Source organism: Hemiscyllium ocellatum, chromosome 28 (genome assembly GCF_020745735.1).
Source record: "Hemiscyllium ocellatum isolate sHemOce1 chromosome 28, sHemOce1.pat.X.cur, whole genome shotgun sequence".
NCBI classification, from domain to species: domain Eukaryota; kingdom Metazoa; phylum Chordata; class Chondrichthyes; order Orectolobiformes; family Hemiscylliidae; genus Hemiscyllium; species Hemiscyllium ocellatum.
The window spans coordinates 1,926,429-1,942,077 of NC_083428.1; the positions used below are offsets into that span (position 1 = coordinate 1,926,429).

Sequence of the window (15,649 nt, forward strand, 5' to 3'; positions counted from 1 at the left end):
AGCAGCTGTCACTGCTGGACAGTTTGTTAATGATTAAATCACAGCCTGTCACAAATGACCCAATATTCAGGAGCTCATCAGGAATGGGGACCTTCATCAATCCTTCCCTCTGTCTCAGCAGAAGCTGGAATTTCTCCAGCACTTTGCAGTGATTTCACAATCTCCAGCATTTTCCCACTTTGTGTTTAACTGAGAGATGTGGACGGCTGTATTTCTCAGGTTGTTGTGGCAATGTGGGGGCATTTATGGGGGGTGTTGTGGGATTTGGGGATTGTAGGGTGGGAGGGTGTTAGAGGTGGTGGGGTTGTGTGTGTTGTGTGGGGGTGGGGTTGTGTGAGGGGGTTTGTGTGTGGGGTGGGTGTGTTTGGGCGGTTAGTGTGTGAGTGTGGGGGTGCGTGTCTGTGGGGGATGGAGTCGGTGTTTGTGGGAAGGATGGGTGTGTGGTGGGGGTGAGATGGGTGTATGTGTCTAGGGATGGGGTTGTGTGGGGTGGAGTGTGGGAGTGAGAGGGTGGGGGTGGGGGAGTGTGAGGGTGGGGGTGGATGGGGATGGGGTGTGAGGCTGAATGTGTGTGGGGATGTGTGAGGGTAGGGGTGTGTGGGTGCATGTGTGTGAGGGTGGATAGGGGTGGGATGTGTGTGAGTGTGTGGGGATGCGTGGGGTGAGGGTGTGTGTGTGTGTGTGAGGGTGTATGTTGGTGTGGGTGGGGGATGTGAGGGTGCGGGTTGGGTGTGTGTGTGGGGTGTGTGGGGGCTATTGGTGTGGGTGGGGGAGGTGAGGCTGGGAATGTGAGGGTGTGTGAGGGTGTATTGGTGTGGATTTGAATGGGTGTGGGGTGGGGGTGAGGGTGTGTTGCGGAGTGTGTTGGTGTGGGTGGGTCATGTGTTGGTGTGGGTTGAGTGTGTGTGAGTGTGAGGGGTGTGTGTGAGGGTGTGGGTGTGTAGGAGGGTGTGTTGGTGTGGGCTGTGAGGGTGTGTGTATGGGGGTGTGTGTGGGGAGTGTGTTGGTGTGAGTGGGGGTGTGTGGGGGTGAGTGGGGTGATGTTGGTGTAGTGTGTGTGAGCGTGGAGGGTGTGTGTGAAGGTGTGGGTGAGGTGTGTGGGCGGGTGTGTTGGTGAGGATGGGTGTGTGTGTGTGGGGGTGTCGGGGTGTGTGTGTGGGGGATGTGAGTGTGGGGGTGTGTGTTGGGCGGGTGTGGGTGTATGGGGGAGGTATGGGTGTGGGTGTGTGTGTGGCGGGGGATGTGTGTGTGTGTGGGGGTGTGTGTGGGGTGTGTGTGTGTATGTGGGGGTGTGTGTGGTGGAGTGTGTTGGGTGTATGTGCGTGGGGGGTGTGTGGGAGAGGGTGTGTTGGGGGGGTGTTTGTGGGGTGTGTGTGGGGGTGTGTGTGGGTGGGTGTGTGTATGTGTGGGGTGTGTGTATGGGGGGGTGGGGCTGTGTGTGTGGGGGATGGGTGGATGTGTGTGTGTATATGTGTGTGTGGGGGGTGGGGGCGCTGTGTATGTGTGGGTTGGGGGTGTGTGTGTATATGTGTGTGGGGGTATGTGTGTGGGGGGAATGTGTGGGGGGTGGGGGTGTGAGTGTGAGGAATGTGTGTGAGGGTGTGTGTATATGTGTGTGTTGGGGGGATGTGTGTGGGTGGGTGTATGTGTGTATATGTGTGTGTGGGAGTGTGTGGGGGGTGGGGGTGGGTGGGTGTGTGTGTGAGGGGAGTGTGTGAGGGTGTGTGTGTGTGAGGGGGAGTGTGTGGGGAAGTGTGTGAAGGGGGTGTGGGGGTGTGTGTGGGATGTGTGTGAGGGGGTGTGTGTGAGGGGGGTGTGTGAGGGGGGTGTGGGTGGGGGGGTAGTGTGTGAGGGGAGTGTGTGAGGGGGAGTGTGTGAGGGGGTGTGGGGGGTGTGTGTGAGGGGGGTGTGGGTGGGGGGGTAGTGTGTGAGGGGAGTGTGTGAGGGGGTGTGAGGGGAGCGTGTGAGGGGGAGTGTGTGTGGGTGTGTGTGGGATGTGTGTGAGGGGGGTGTGTGAGGGGGGGAGTGTGTGGGATGTGTGTGAGGGGGAGTGTGGGGGTGTGTGTGGGATGTGTGTGTGGGGAGATGTAGGGATGTGGGGGGGGTGTGTGTGAGGGGGTGTGTGTGTGAGGGGGATGTGGGGGGGGGTGTGTGTGAGGGGGAGTGTGTGGGATGTGTGTGTGGGGAGATGTAGGGATGTGGGGGGGGGTGTGTGAGGGGGGGTGTGTGTGAGGGGGATGTGGGGGGGGGGTGTGTGTGGGGGGGATGTGGGGGGGTGTGTGTGAGGGGGAGTGTGGGGGTGTGTGTGGGATGTGTGTGTGGGGAGATGTAGGGATGTGGGGGGGGGTGTGTGTGTGAGGGGGATGTGGGGGGGGGTGTGTGTGGGGGGGATGTGGGGGGGGTGTGTGTGAGGGGGAGTGTGGGGGCGCTGTGTCTCTGGCGGGACGCCTCTCTCTCTCTGATTGGTTGCCCGCGCTGTGGGGGAGGGGGAGGGGGAGAGTATTGGGCGATGGGCGGAGTGAGCTCGAGCTCAGACCGAGCCCGGAGCCAGGACGAGGCGGCAGCGAACAAAAGCTTCAACATCAAAGGGGCATTTCCCGCTCCCCCCGGGGCCAGGAGACGGACTCACCCCCCACCCCCGGGGGCTCCATCCCGACCCACACCCCCCTCCCCCCCCCGGCCCCCGGAGCCGGACACTCGGACAGTCCGAGGAGAGCGGGGGCTCCGAGAGGCGCGTGCCCCGGTACCGGGGAGCGAGCAGCGGCCCCCCACACCCTCACCCCCTCCCTGGGGGGGTCTCTCCTTTCCCTGTACGGGTTCCCCCCCATCTCCCTCCCTCACTCTCTCAGGGACCCCCCCTTCTCTCTAAGCTTCACCCCAACCCCCCCCCCCCCCCCTCGCTCTCTCCCTGAGAGTGTCCCTGAGGATTCCCCACCCCCCCCATCCCATCTCTGGGGGGTGGTGCACAGCCCAATGGGTCCCTACCCCCCCGGCCTGTGAGCAGAGGGGCTCTCTGAGGATTTGAAAACCCAGCCTACCCCTACCCCTTGCCCCTTGCCCCTTGCCCCCCTCCCCCTTGCCCCCTCCCCCTGCCCTTGCCCCTTGCCCCCACTCCCTCCCCTTGCCCCTGCGTGGCTCCAGCCCGGACCCTGGAGATGAGGCACGTCAGCCGATACTGGTGGATCGTACTGTACCAGTGTTACCTCTGTCAGTGCCAAGAAAGACAGTAAGTCCCACTCCGAGAGAGGGAATGTGTGAGAGGAGAGAGAGAGAGAGAGAGTCTGTGAGTGCAAGGGCAGAAGTATGTGAGGTGAGAGAGAGAGTGCGAGTGCAAATGAATGAGCGCAAGAGAGAGCAAGCGTGTGAGTGAGAGCAAGAGCGTGAGCGAGTGAGTGAGAGTGAGCATGAGCGAGAGAGAGCAAGACAGTGAGTGAGAGAGCGATTGAGCGAGTGAACAAGCGTGATTGAGCGAGAGAGCGCGTGAGCGAACGAGTGAGAGAGCGATCGAGAGAGCGAGCAACTGAATGAGAGTGAGCAAGCAAGAGAGCGAGCGACTGAATGAGAATGAGAGCGAGAGAGTGAACGAGAGAGCGTGAGCGTGAGCGAGTGAACGTGAGCGAGTGAACGAGGGCGAGCGTGAGCGAGTGAACGTGAGCGAGTGAACGAGGGCGAGTGTGAGCGAGTGAACGAGAGCGAGTGAACGAGAGCTTGAGCGAGTGAGCGAGAGTGAGCGAGTGAACGAGAGCGAGTGAACGAGAGCTTGAGCGAGTGAGCGAGTGAACGAGAGCTTGAGCGAGAGTGAGCGAGTGAACGTGAGCGAGTGAACGTGAGCGAGAGTGAGCGAGTGAACGAGAGCGTGAGCGAGTGAACGTGAGCGAGTGAACGAAAGCGAGAGTGAGCGAGTGAACGAGAACGTGAGCGAGTGAACGAGAGCGAGAGTGAGCGAGTGAACGAGAGCGTGAGCGAGTGAACGTGTGCGAGTGAACGAGAGCGTGAGCGAGTGAACGTGAGCGAGAGTGAGCGAGTGAACGTGAGCGTGAACGAGTGAACGTGAGCGTGAACGAGTGAACGAGAGCGAGAGTGAGCGAGTGAGCGTGAACGAGAGCGAGTGAACGTGTGAACGTGAGCGTGAACGTGAGCGAGTGAACGTGAGCGAGCGAGAGTGAGCGAGTGAACGTGAGCGAGAGTGAGCGAGTGAACGTGAGCGAGTGAACGTGAGCGAGAGTGAGCGAGTGAACGTGAGCGAGAGTGAGCGAGTGAACGTGAGCGAGTGAACGAGGGCGAGAGTGAACGAGGGCGAGAGTGAGCGAGTGAACGAGAGCATGAGCGAGTGAACGAGAGCGACTGACCGAGTGAGCGAGTGAACGAGAGCGTGAGCGAGTGAACGAGAGCGACTGACCGAGTGAGCGAGTGAACGAGAGCGTGAGCGAGTGAACGTGAGCGAGTGAACGAGAGCGTGAACGAGTGAACGAGAGCGACTGACCGAGTGAGCGAGTGAACGAGAGCGTGAGCGAGTGAACGAGAGCGTGAGCGAGTGAACGAGAGCGTGAGCGAGTGAACGAGAGCGACTGACCGAGTGAGCGAGTGAACGAGAGCGTGAGCGAGTGAACGTGAGCGAGTGAACGAGAGCGTGAACGAGTGAACGAGAGCGACTGACCGAGTGAGCGAGTGAACGAGAGCGTGAGCGAGTGAACGAGAGCGTGAGCAAGTGAACGAGAGCGACTGACCGAGTGAGCGAGTGAACGAGAACGTGAGCGAGTGAACGAGAGCGTGAACGAGTGAACGAGAGCGACTGACCGAGTGAGCGAGTGAACGAGAGCGTGAGCGAGTGAACGAGAGCGTGAGCGAGTGAACGAGAGCGACTGACCGAGTGAGCGAGTGAACGAGAGCGTGAGCGAGTGAACGAGAGCGTGAGCGAGTGAACGAGAGCGAGTGAGCGAGTGAACGAGAGCGAGTGAACGAGAGCGTGAGCGAGTGAACGAGAGTGTGAGCGAGAGTGAGCGAGTGAACGAGAGCGAGAGTGAGCGAGTGAGCGAGAGAACGAGAACGAGAGTGAGTGTGAGCAGGTGAGTGAGAGAATGAGAGCGAATGTGAGCGGGTGAGTGAGAGTGTGAACGAGAGTGAGAGTGTGAACTAGAGCGAGAGAGTGTGAGCGAACGAGAGTGAGCGAGAGTGAGTGTGAACGAGCGAACGAGAGCGCGAGCGAACGCGAGTGAGCGAGAGTGAGTGTGAACGAGAGCGTGAGCGAGCGCGAGCGGACGAGAGCGCGAGTGAAGGAGAGAGCACGAGCGGACGAGAGCGTGAGCGCGAGCGGACGAGAGCGTGAGCGAGCGGACGAGAGCGAGAGCGCGAGTGGACGAGAGCGTGAGCGAGCGCGAGTGAACGTGAGTGAACAAGTGCGCGAGTGAACGAGAGCGAGCGTGAGCGGGAGAGAGTGAGCGGGAGCGCGAGAGCGAACGAGACGAACGAATAAGAGTGAGAGTGAATGAGACGAACGAGCGAGGAAGCGAGAGAGAGCGCGCGTGAACGAGAGAGGGTGCGCGAGAGAGGGCGAGCGAGAGAGGGCGCGCGAGCGAGAGACGGTGCGAGAGAGCGCACGGGAGCGAGAGAGGGAGGGAAGGAGCGAGCGAGAGACGGAGGGAGCGAGCGAGAGACGGAGCGAGAGAGCGAGGGAGCGCGAGGGAGGGAGATAGGGAGCGAGAGAGCGCGAGGGAGGGAGAGATCGCGAGAGAGCGCGAGGGAGGGAGAGATCGAGGGAGGGAGAGAGCGCGCGAGGGAGGGAGAGAGCGCGCGAGGGAGGGAGAGAGCGCGCGAGGGAGAGAGAGAGCGCGCGCGGGCGAGAGAGGGCGCGCGAGCGAGAGTCGGAGCGAGAGAGGGCGCGCGAGCGAGAGTCGGAGCGAGAGAGGGCGCGCGAGCGATGAGGGGGGAGCGAGAGAGGGCGCGCGAGCGATGAGGGGGGAGCGAGAGAGGGCGCGCGAGCGATGAGGGAGAGGGCGCGCGAGCGAGAGGGAGAGAGCGAGCGAGGGAGGGAGAGAGAGCGCGCGCGGGCGAGAGAGGGCGCGCGAGCGAGAGTCCGAGCGAGAGAGGGCGCGCGAGCGATGAGGAGGGAGCGAGAGCGAGAGAGGGCGTGCGAGCGAGAGACGGAGCGAGAGAGCGCGAGGGAGCGAGAGAGGGCGTGCGAGCGAGAGACGGAGCGAGGGAGCGAGAGAGGGCGCATGAGCGAGAGACGGAGCGAGAGAGCGCGAGGGAGCGAGAGAGGGCACGCGAGCGAGAGAGCGCGAGGGAGCGAACGAGGGAGCGAGAGAGCGCGCGCGAGCGAGGGAGCGAGAGAGGGAGTGATAGAGCGTGAGGGAGCGAGAGAGGGAGCAAGAGCGGGGGAGCGCAAGGGAGCGAGAGAGAGTGCGAGAGAGCGCGAGCGAGAGACGGAGAGAGGGAGGGAGCGAGCGAGAGACGGAGAGAGGGAGGGAGCGAGCGAGAGACGGAGGGAGGGAGGGAGCGAGCGAGAGACGGAGGGAGGGAGGGAGCGAGCGAGAGACGGAGGGAGCGAGAGAGCGAGCGAGAGACGGAGAGAGGGAGGGAGCGAGCGAGAGACGGAGGGAGCGAGAGAGCGCGAGCGAGGGAGAGAGCGAGCGCGAGAGAGGGAGAGAGCGAGCGGGAGAGAGGGAGCGAGAGAGCGCGAGGGAGGGAGCGAGAGAGCGCGAGCGAGAGACGGAGAGAGGGAGTGAGCGAGAGAGCGCGAGGGAGGGAGTGGGAGGGAGCGAGGGAGGGACCGAGGGAGCGAGAGAACGCGAGGGAGGGAGTGGGAGGGAGCAAGTGGGCGCGAGAGAGCGAGAGCGTGAGGGAGTGAGAGAGTGCGAGAGAGGGCGCGAGAGAGAGCATGAGGGAGCAAGAGAGGGAGCGCGAGGGAGAGAGGTAGCGCGCGAGAGAGCGCGAGGGAACGAGAGAGGGAGGGCGAGAGCGCGAGAGGGAGCAAGAGAACGCGAGGGAGCGCGAGAGGGAGGGCAAGAGCGAGGGGGGGGGTGAGAGCGCAAGAGGGAGCGAGTGAGGGAGTGAGCGGGAGAGCGCATGCATGTGAGAGCATGCATGAGAGACCGCGAGTGAGAGAGTGTGAGCAAGAGAGAAAGGGAGTATGAGCAAGTGCGAGTGAGAGAGTGTGTGCAAGTGAGCATATGAGAGGGAGAGAGTAAGAACGCGTGCGAGCAAAGGAATGCGAGAGAGTGAGTGAGAGTGTGCATGTGAGAGACTGGGCAAGAGTGCACGTGCGAGTGCGTGTATGAGAGAGTGAACGTGAAGGTGGGTGAGTTTGACAGTGTGAGAGAGAGTGTGGGGTGCGTGGCCAGGTTAGGTTTTGGGTTTGGGTTGGAGGAGGTAACTGTTCTGGGAGGGGATATTGACTGTTAACTGTAGTTGCTGTGTTCTAGGGGTTACCTGGTGTCAGCTCCCTCAGTTTTTCGTGCAGGCCTGAAGGGGGTGGTCAGTGTCACCATTTTTAATCCAGTTAAGGAAACAAAAGTCCAGGTCCAGCTGGTCACAAAAGGGGCGGTTGTCGCTCATGGTCAAGGCTCTGTCTTCGGTAAGTTCTGTCAATGGGTTTTTGTGGCAACTTTTGCTGAGCCCTGCTTGTTTAATAAAAGATGTGAAACTGATCTCAGAACATGTCAGTCATTTAAAACTGTTGTATGTTGTGTTTCTCTTGCAGGAAAAGGGACAGTCACGTTAAAGGTAAGATTTTAAGTGATTTGTCAGAGAAAGATTAAAAGTAACCAAACATTTTGGCAAAGTTAATTTATAATGAAACATCGAACTGTGAACATTGGAGATGTGAAACAAAACCATGAAATTGCTTTTTCTTGTAAAACTCAGCAGGGCTGGTAGCGTCTATGGAGAAAAAAACCAGTTAACTTTCACCATCAATGTCTGTTTATTTGTAATGAAATTGACAAAAACTTGTCAACTTCTGATTCCATTTACTCTGTCCCTGCATCTCTCCTCAGTCATTGCTTCTCTCCCTCTCACTATATATTTATTCCTTAATGCCTTTCCCTAACCCATGAACAAGAAGCAGAAGAGGGACATTTAGAGGGTCATACAGCACAGAAACACATCTCTGGTCCAACACATCAATGTTGATCAGGTTTCCCAAACTAAATTAGTCCCTTTTGCCCACATTCGGTCCATTTCCCTCTAAACCATTCCTATTCATGTATTTATCCAAATGTTTTTTAAATGTTGTCACTGTACCTGCAGCCACCACTTCCTTTGGCAGTTCATTCCAAATATAAACCACCCTGTGTGTAGAAAAAATTATCCCTCCGGTCCCTCTTAAATCTTTCCCCTCTCACCTTAAAGTTATGCCCTCTAGTTTGGAACTCTCCTACCCTAGGGAAAGGATCTTTTCTATTTACAATAGCTATGCCCCTCATGACATCATAAGGTCACCCGTCAACCTCCTCTGCTCCAGGGGAAAAGTCCCAGGTTATCCAGCCTCTCCTCAAAACTCAAGTCCCAGTAACGTCCTTGTAAATCTTTTGTTAGAAAGTTCTGTAAATCTTTCCAGTTTAATAACATCCCTCCTATAGCAAAGAGATCAGATTTGTACTCGGTACATCAAAAGTGGCCTGATCAATGTCTTAGACAGCCGCAGAAATGATAATATTCTATTAGCTTTCCTCATTACTTGCTGCAGCTGTATACTAATCCTTTGTGATTTCATTCCCAAGAACACCTGGATTCCTCTTTATCCGAGATCTGCAGCATCTCCCCATTCAGATAATATGCTTCCTCTTTCATTCTTCAAACCAAAGTGGGCAATTTCACATTCTCACAGATTGTACTCCAGAGACTGTGTTTGTGGCAAAGACCCATTCTGTACTCTCAGTGTTCTAGGGGCATGAATTCAAAGCTCACTCTGATGAATGGGGAAACTTGAATTCAATAAAAATTTGAAATAAAGCATGTTAGAATAGGCTGTTTAAGCTCATTGAGTCTGCCTGACCATTCAATACAATCGTGGCTGATTGAACACTTAATGCCTTTTAGTCACCCCATCCTTCTAACATTATAAGCGATTGATAATCTGAAATTTATCAACCATTACTTGAAATATACTCAATGAACCTTTGCAGCCCTCAGTGGTAGAGAATTCCAAAGGTTCACAAACACTTCACACTAAAAAATAAGCTTCATCTCAGTCCTAAATAGCAACTTGCCCTTATTTTATAAGTTGTGCTCCCCCAGTTCTAGATTACCAACCAGGGGGAACATCTTAGCTACATCTGTCTATCCCCTTCAGTATTTTGTAAATTTTAGTGAGATAATCTCTCATTGTTTGAAACTCCAGAGAACACAGATCCAGATTTCCCAATCGCTCTCCATAGACAGTCCTGGGAATCAGTTGGGTGAACCTCCGCTGCACTCCCTCAGGGGAAATGCTATCTTTCCTGAGAGGAGGAGACCAAAACTTACACACTACCCCTGGTGCACTGTAGACAGGTTCCTGTACAGCTGAAGCAAAACTCCTCTCCTCCTGTCCTCAAATTCTCTGACAATAAAGATTCCATGAGCTTTCTAATAGCCTGCTGCACCTGAATGTTAATCTTCAGTGACTTCTTGACAAGGTCATCCAGGTTCTTTTGGACATATACACTTTCCAATCTCTCTTCCATTTCAGAACCACTGTCCCATAGCGGTTCCCCATGTCTCCACATGATATTGCATCTACCATTTTCTTGCTTGAAATAACTGCGAGAGGCCAGTATCCTGACATCAGGTCACCCGTTATTTACGTGTGTAAAATGTCAGGGCTCTGACCAGCCAGCTCCAAGCCAGTCCTTGAAATCAGACTTTCTGACATTCCTGTTTACATCTGTCAGGTAGGGTACCCTGATTGGCTCAGTCAACAGAGTCATAGAGATGTACAGCACAGAAACAGACTCTTTGGTCCAACCCCTCCACGCCAACCAGATATCCCAACTCAATCTAGTCCCACCTGCCAGCACCCGGCCCATATCCCTCCAAACCCTTCCTATTCATGTCCCCATCCAAATGCCTTTTAAATGTTGCGATTGTACCAGCCTCCACCACATCCTCTGGCAGCTCATTCCATACACGCACCACCCTCTGCATGAAAAGATTGCCCCGTAGATCTCTTTTTTATCTTTCCCCCCCTCACCCAAAACCTATGCTCTCTAGTTCTGGACTCCCCCATCCCAGGGAAAAGACCTTGTCTATTTATCCTATCCATGCCCCTCATGATTTTATAGAAACCTCTATAAGGTCACCCCTCAGCCTCCGCACTACAGGAAAAGCAGTGCTAGCCTATTCAGCCTCTCCCCATAAGTCAAATTCTCCAACCCTGGCAACATCCTTGTAAATTTTTTCTGAAACCCTTTCAAATTTCACAACGTCCTTCGATAGAAAAGAGACCAGAATTGTAATCTCGGGTAACCTTCTTCACTGTCAACTACACCTCCAATTTTGGTGTCATCTGCAAACTTACTAACTGTACCTCTTATGCTCGCATCCAAATCATTTGTGTAAATGACAAAAAATAGAGGGCCCAGCACTGATCCTTGTGGCAGTCCACTGATCACAGGCCTCCAGTCTGAAAAACAACCCTCTACCACCACCCTCTGTCTTCTACCTTTGAGCCAGTTCTGTATCCAAATGGCTAGTTCTCCCTGTATTCCATGAGATCTAACTTTGCTAACCAGTCTCCCATGGGGAACTTTGTCAAATGCCTTACTGAGGTCCATATAGATCACGTCTACTGCTCTGCCCTCATCAATCCTCTTTGTTGCTACTTCAAAAAAAAAGCTCAATCAAGTTAGTGAAACATGATTTCCCACGCATAAAGTCATGTTAACTATCCTTAATCAGTCCTTGCCTTTCAAATCCATGTAAATCCTGTCCCTCAGGATTCCCTCCAACAACTTGCCCACCACCGATGTCAGGCTCACCAGTATATAGTTCCCTGGCTTGTCCTTACCACCCTTCTTAAACAGTGGCACCACATTTGCCAACCTCCAGTCTTCCGAAACCTCACCTGTGACTATCGATGATTCAAATATCTCAGCAAGAGGCCCAGCAATCACTTGTCCAGCTTCCCACAGAGTTCTAGGGTATACCTACCTGATCAGGTCCTGGGGATTTATCCATCTTTATGCATTTCAAGACATCCAGCACTTCCTCCTCTGTATGTCACTATCTATTTCCCTACATTCTATATCTTCCACGTACTTTTTCACAATAAACACTGATGCAAAATACTCCTTTAGCATCTTACCCCATTTCCTGCGGCTCCACACATAGGCCGCCTTGCTGATCTTTGAGGGGCCCTATTCTCTCCCTAGTTACCCTTTTGTCCTTAATGTATTCGTAAAAACCCTTTGGATTCTCCTTAACTCTTTATGCCAAAGCTATCTCATGTCCCCTTTTTGCCTTCCTGATTTCCCTCTTAAGTATACTCCTACTGTTGTTGTGGTTCTGTTCGCCGAGCTGGGAATTTGTGTTGTAGACGTTTAGTCCCCTGTCTAGATGACATCCTCAGTGCTCGGGAGCCTCCTGTGAAGCGTCTCTGTAATCTTTCCTCCGGCATTTATAGTGGTTTGTCTCTGCCGCTTCTGGTTGTCAGTTCCAGCTGTCCGCAGCAGTGGCTGGTATATTGGGTCCAGGTCGATATGTTTGTTGATAGAATCTGTGGATGAGTGCCATGCCTCTAGGAATTCCCTGGCTGTTCTCTGTTTGGCTTGTCCTATAATAGTAGTGTTATCCCAATCAAATTCATGTTGCTTGTCATCTGCGTGTGTTGCTACTAAGGATAGCTGGTCGTGTCATTTTGTGGCTAGTTGGTGTTCATGGATACGGATCGTTAACTGTCTTCCTGTTTGTCCTATGTAATGTTTTGTGCAGTCCTTGCATGGGATTTTGTACACCACGTTGGTTTTGCTCATGCTGGGTCTTGGGTCCTTCGTCCTGGTGAATTGTTGTCCAAGAGTGGCTGTTGGTTTGTGTGCTGTTATGAGTCCTAGTGGTCGCAGTAGTCTGGCTGTCAGTTCAGAAATGTTCTTGATGTATGGTAGTGAGGCTAGTCCTTTGGGTTGTGGCATGTCCTCATTCCATTGTCTTTCCCTTAGGCATCTGTTGATGAAATTGCGGGAGTATCCGTTTTTGGCGAATACATTGTATAGGTGTCCTTCTTCCTCTTTTTGCAGTTCTGGTGAACTGCACTGTGTTGTGGCCCTTTTGAACAGTGTCTTGATGCAACTTCTTGTATGTGTGTTGGGGTGGTTGCTTTCGTAGTTCAGGACTTGGTCTGTGTGTGTGGTTTTCCTGTATACCTTTGTGGTGAATTCTCCGTTCGGTGTTCTCTGTACCATCACGTCTAGGAATGGGAGCTGGTTGTCCTTTTCTTCCTCTTTAATGCATCTGATTTTTGTGAGTGTGTCGTTGATGATCCGGTGTGTGTTTTCTTACAGTCTTACCACAAATTCAACCCAAACTCTTGATCAGATATGTAGATGACACCTTTGTAATCATTAAAAACACAGAAATAGAGAACACACACCGGATCATCAACGCCACACTCACAGAAATCAGATGCATTAAAGAGGAAGAAAAGGACAACCAACTCCCAATCCTAGACGTGATGGTACAGAGAACACCGAACGGAGAATTCACCACAAAATGTACACAGGAAAACCACGCACACAGACCAAGTCCTGAACTACGAAAGCAACCACCCCAACACACACAAAAGAAGTTGCATCAAGACACTGTTCAAAAGGGCCACAAGACAGTGCAGTACACCAGAACTGCAAAAAGAGGAAGAAGAACGCCTCTACAATGTCTTCGCCAAAAACGGATACTCCCGCAATTTCATCAACAGATGCCTAAGGGAAAGACAGTGGAATGAGGACATGCCACAACCCAAAGGACTAGCTACGTTACCATACATCAAGAACATTTCTGAACTGACAGCCAGACTACTGCGACCACTAGGACTCATAACAGCACACAAACCAACAGCCACTCTTGGACAACAATTCACCAGGACGAAGGACCCAAGACCCAGCATGAGCAAAACCAACGTGGTGTACAAAATCCCATGCAAGGACTGCACAAAACATTACATAGGACAAACAGGAAGACAGCTAATGATCTGTATCCATGAACACCAACTAGCCACAAAACGACACGACCAGCTATCCTTAGTAGCCACACACGCGGATGACAAGCAACATGAGTTCAACTGGGACAACACTACTATTATTGGACAAGCCAAACAGAAAACAGCCAGGGAATTCCTAGAGGCATAGCACTCGTCCACAGATTCTATCAATAAGTACATCGACCTGGACCCAATATACCGACCACTGCAGCGGAGCTGGAACTGACAACCGGAAGTGGCAGAGACAAACCACTATAAATGCCGGAGGAAAGATTACAGAGACGCTTCACAGGAGGCTCCCAAGCACTGAGGATGTCACCTAGATAGGAGGCGAAACATCTGCAACACAAATTCCCAGCTCGGCGAACAGAACCACAACAACGAGCACCCGAACGACAAATCTTCTGACAAACTTTGAATACTCCTACTGCCTTTATACTGTCAGGATTCACTCAGGCTCTCTTGTCTATACCTGACATATGCTGCTTCTTTTTCTTAACCAAACCCTCAATTTCTTTAGTCATCTAGCATTCCCTATACCTACCAGCCTTTCCTTTCACCCTGACAGGAATATACTTTCTCTGGACTCCCGTTATCTCATTTCTGAAGGCTTCCCATTTTCCAGCTGTCCCTTTACCTGCGAACATCTGCCCCCAATCAGCTTTTGAAAGTTCTTTACTAATATGGTCAAAATTGGTCTTCCTCCAAATTAAAACTTCAACTTTTAGATCTGGTCTATCCTTTTCCATCACTATTTTAAAATTCATCGAATTATGGTCGCTGGTCCCAAAATGCTCCCCCACTGACACCTCAGTCACTTGCCCTGCCTTATTTCCCAAGAGTAGGTCAAGTTTTGCACTTTTTCTAGTAGGTACATCACATACTGAATCAGAAAATTTTCTTGTACACACTTCACAAATTCCTCTCCATCAAACCCTTAACACGATGCCAATCCTAGTCTATGTTTGGAAAGTTAAAATCCCCTACCATAACCACCCTATTATTCTTACAGATAGCTGAGATCTGTTTACAAATTTGTTTCTCAATTTCCATCTGACTATTGGGGGGGGGGTCTATAATACAATCCCAATAAGGTGATCGTCCCTTTCTTATTTCTCAGTTCAACCCAGATAACTTCCCTGGATGTATTACTGGAATATCCTCCCTCAGCACAGCTGTAATGCTATCCCTTATCAAAAATGCCACTCCCCCTCCTCTCTTGCCTCCCTTTCTATCCTTCCTGTAGCATTTGTATCCTGGAACATTAAGCTGCCAGTCCTGCCCATCCCTGAGCCATGTTTCTGTAATTGCTATGATATCCCAGTCCCATGTTCCTAACCATGCCCTGAGTTCATCTGCCTTCCGTGTTAGGCCCCTTGCATTGAAATAAATGCAGATTAATTTATTAGTCCTCCCTTGTTCTCGGCTCTGTCCCTGCCTGCCCTGACTGTGTGACTTGCTTCTTTTCTCAACTGTACCAGTCTCAGATTGATCTCTTTCCTCACTATCTCCCTGGGTTCCCCCCCACCCCCCCACCTTACTAGTTTAAATCCTCCTGAGCAGTTCTAACAAATCTCCCTGTCAGTATATTAGTCCTCTTCCAATTTAGGTGCAATCCCTCCTCCTTGTACAGTTCACGTCTACCACAGAGGAGATTCCAACGTTCCAAAAATGTGAATCCTTCTCCCATATTCCAGCTCCTTAGCCATGCATTCATCTGCTCTGTCCTCCTATTCCTGCCCTCACTAGTTTGTTGCACCGGGAGTAATCCAGATATTACTACCCTTGAGGACCTCCTTTTTAAATTCCTGTCTGACTCTCTATATTTTCCCTTCAGAATCTGATCCTTTTTTCCTTCCTATATCATTGGTTCCAATGTGTATACTGACCTCCTGCTGGGCCCTCTCCCCCTTGAGGACATTCTGTACCCTGTCTGAGACATCCTTGATCCTGGCACCAGGGAGGCAACAACAGCAGCAATCAAGGATCTCAATCAATGAGATCCACCTGGCCTCAGCTCGAGTCACTACATTTCCACCCCCCACTCCCTCAAAACTCCTAGGATGTTGGCCTGTTCTTCCTCTTGTCGCTTCTCTTGTGTCTGGAGTATCTCTGGAGAGTTTCCTCTTCTTCCAGCAGTCATGATAATGAGGCTGCATTCATCTCTGTCTCTGAGGTTTCCAAGAAATGGTCAGAGGAGGAGAACCTACTGTTTCTGAAAGGCCTTTCTGGCTGTTCTGATGGGCCAGGTATGTTTTGCTGCTGTCCCGTTTATGAAGTAACGGCTTTCAGGTGATCCATGTGTTTGTTCAGGACCAGCTCACCTGCCCGTCAGGGGACTTGCCCTCATGCCGACCTCATCTCGAACCTACAAGCCGTTTCTGTGGGTCTGGCGCCAAACTTCGTCCCCTGAAGTAAACTGTTTTTCTTGCATAGAGGGGACGTAGAGGACTGTGGAGTCTTCTCTCAATCTGCAGATCT

General features: G+C 52.8%; 1 protein-coding gene across 2 annotated transcripts in view; it reads left to right on the forward strand.

Moving 5' to 3' along the window:
* The first annotated feature begins 2,895 nt into the window (after positions 1 to 2,895).
* Positions 2,896 to 15,649, forward strand: part of cpamd8 (C3 and PZP like alpha-2-macroglobulin domain containing 8) — a 158,073-nt gene continuing 145,319 nt past the window's right edge. For both annotated transcript variants that reach the window (XM_060845992.1, XM_060845993.1), the window contains exons 1-3: positions 2,896 to 3,226; positions 7,422 to 7,573; positions 7,700 to 7,722. In XM_060845992.1, the coding sequence (XP_060701975.1) occupies positions 3,156 to 3,226; positions 7,422 to 7,573; positions 7,700 to 7,722 (246 nt within the window). In that variant the 5' untranslated portion in view covers positions 2,896 to 3,155. The remainder of the gene's footprint in view (positions 3,227 to 7,421; positions 7,574 to 7,699; positions 7,723 to 15,649) is intronic.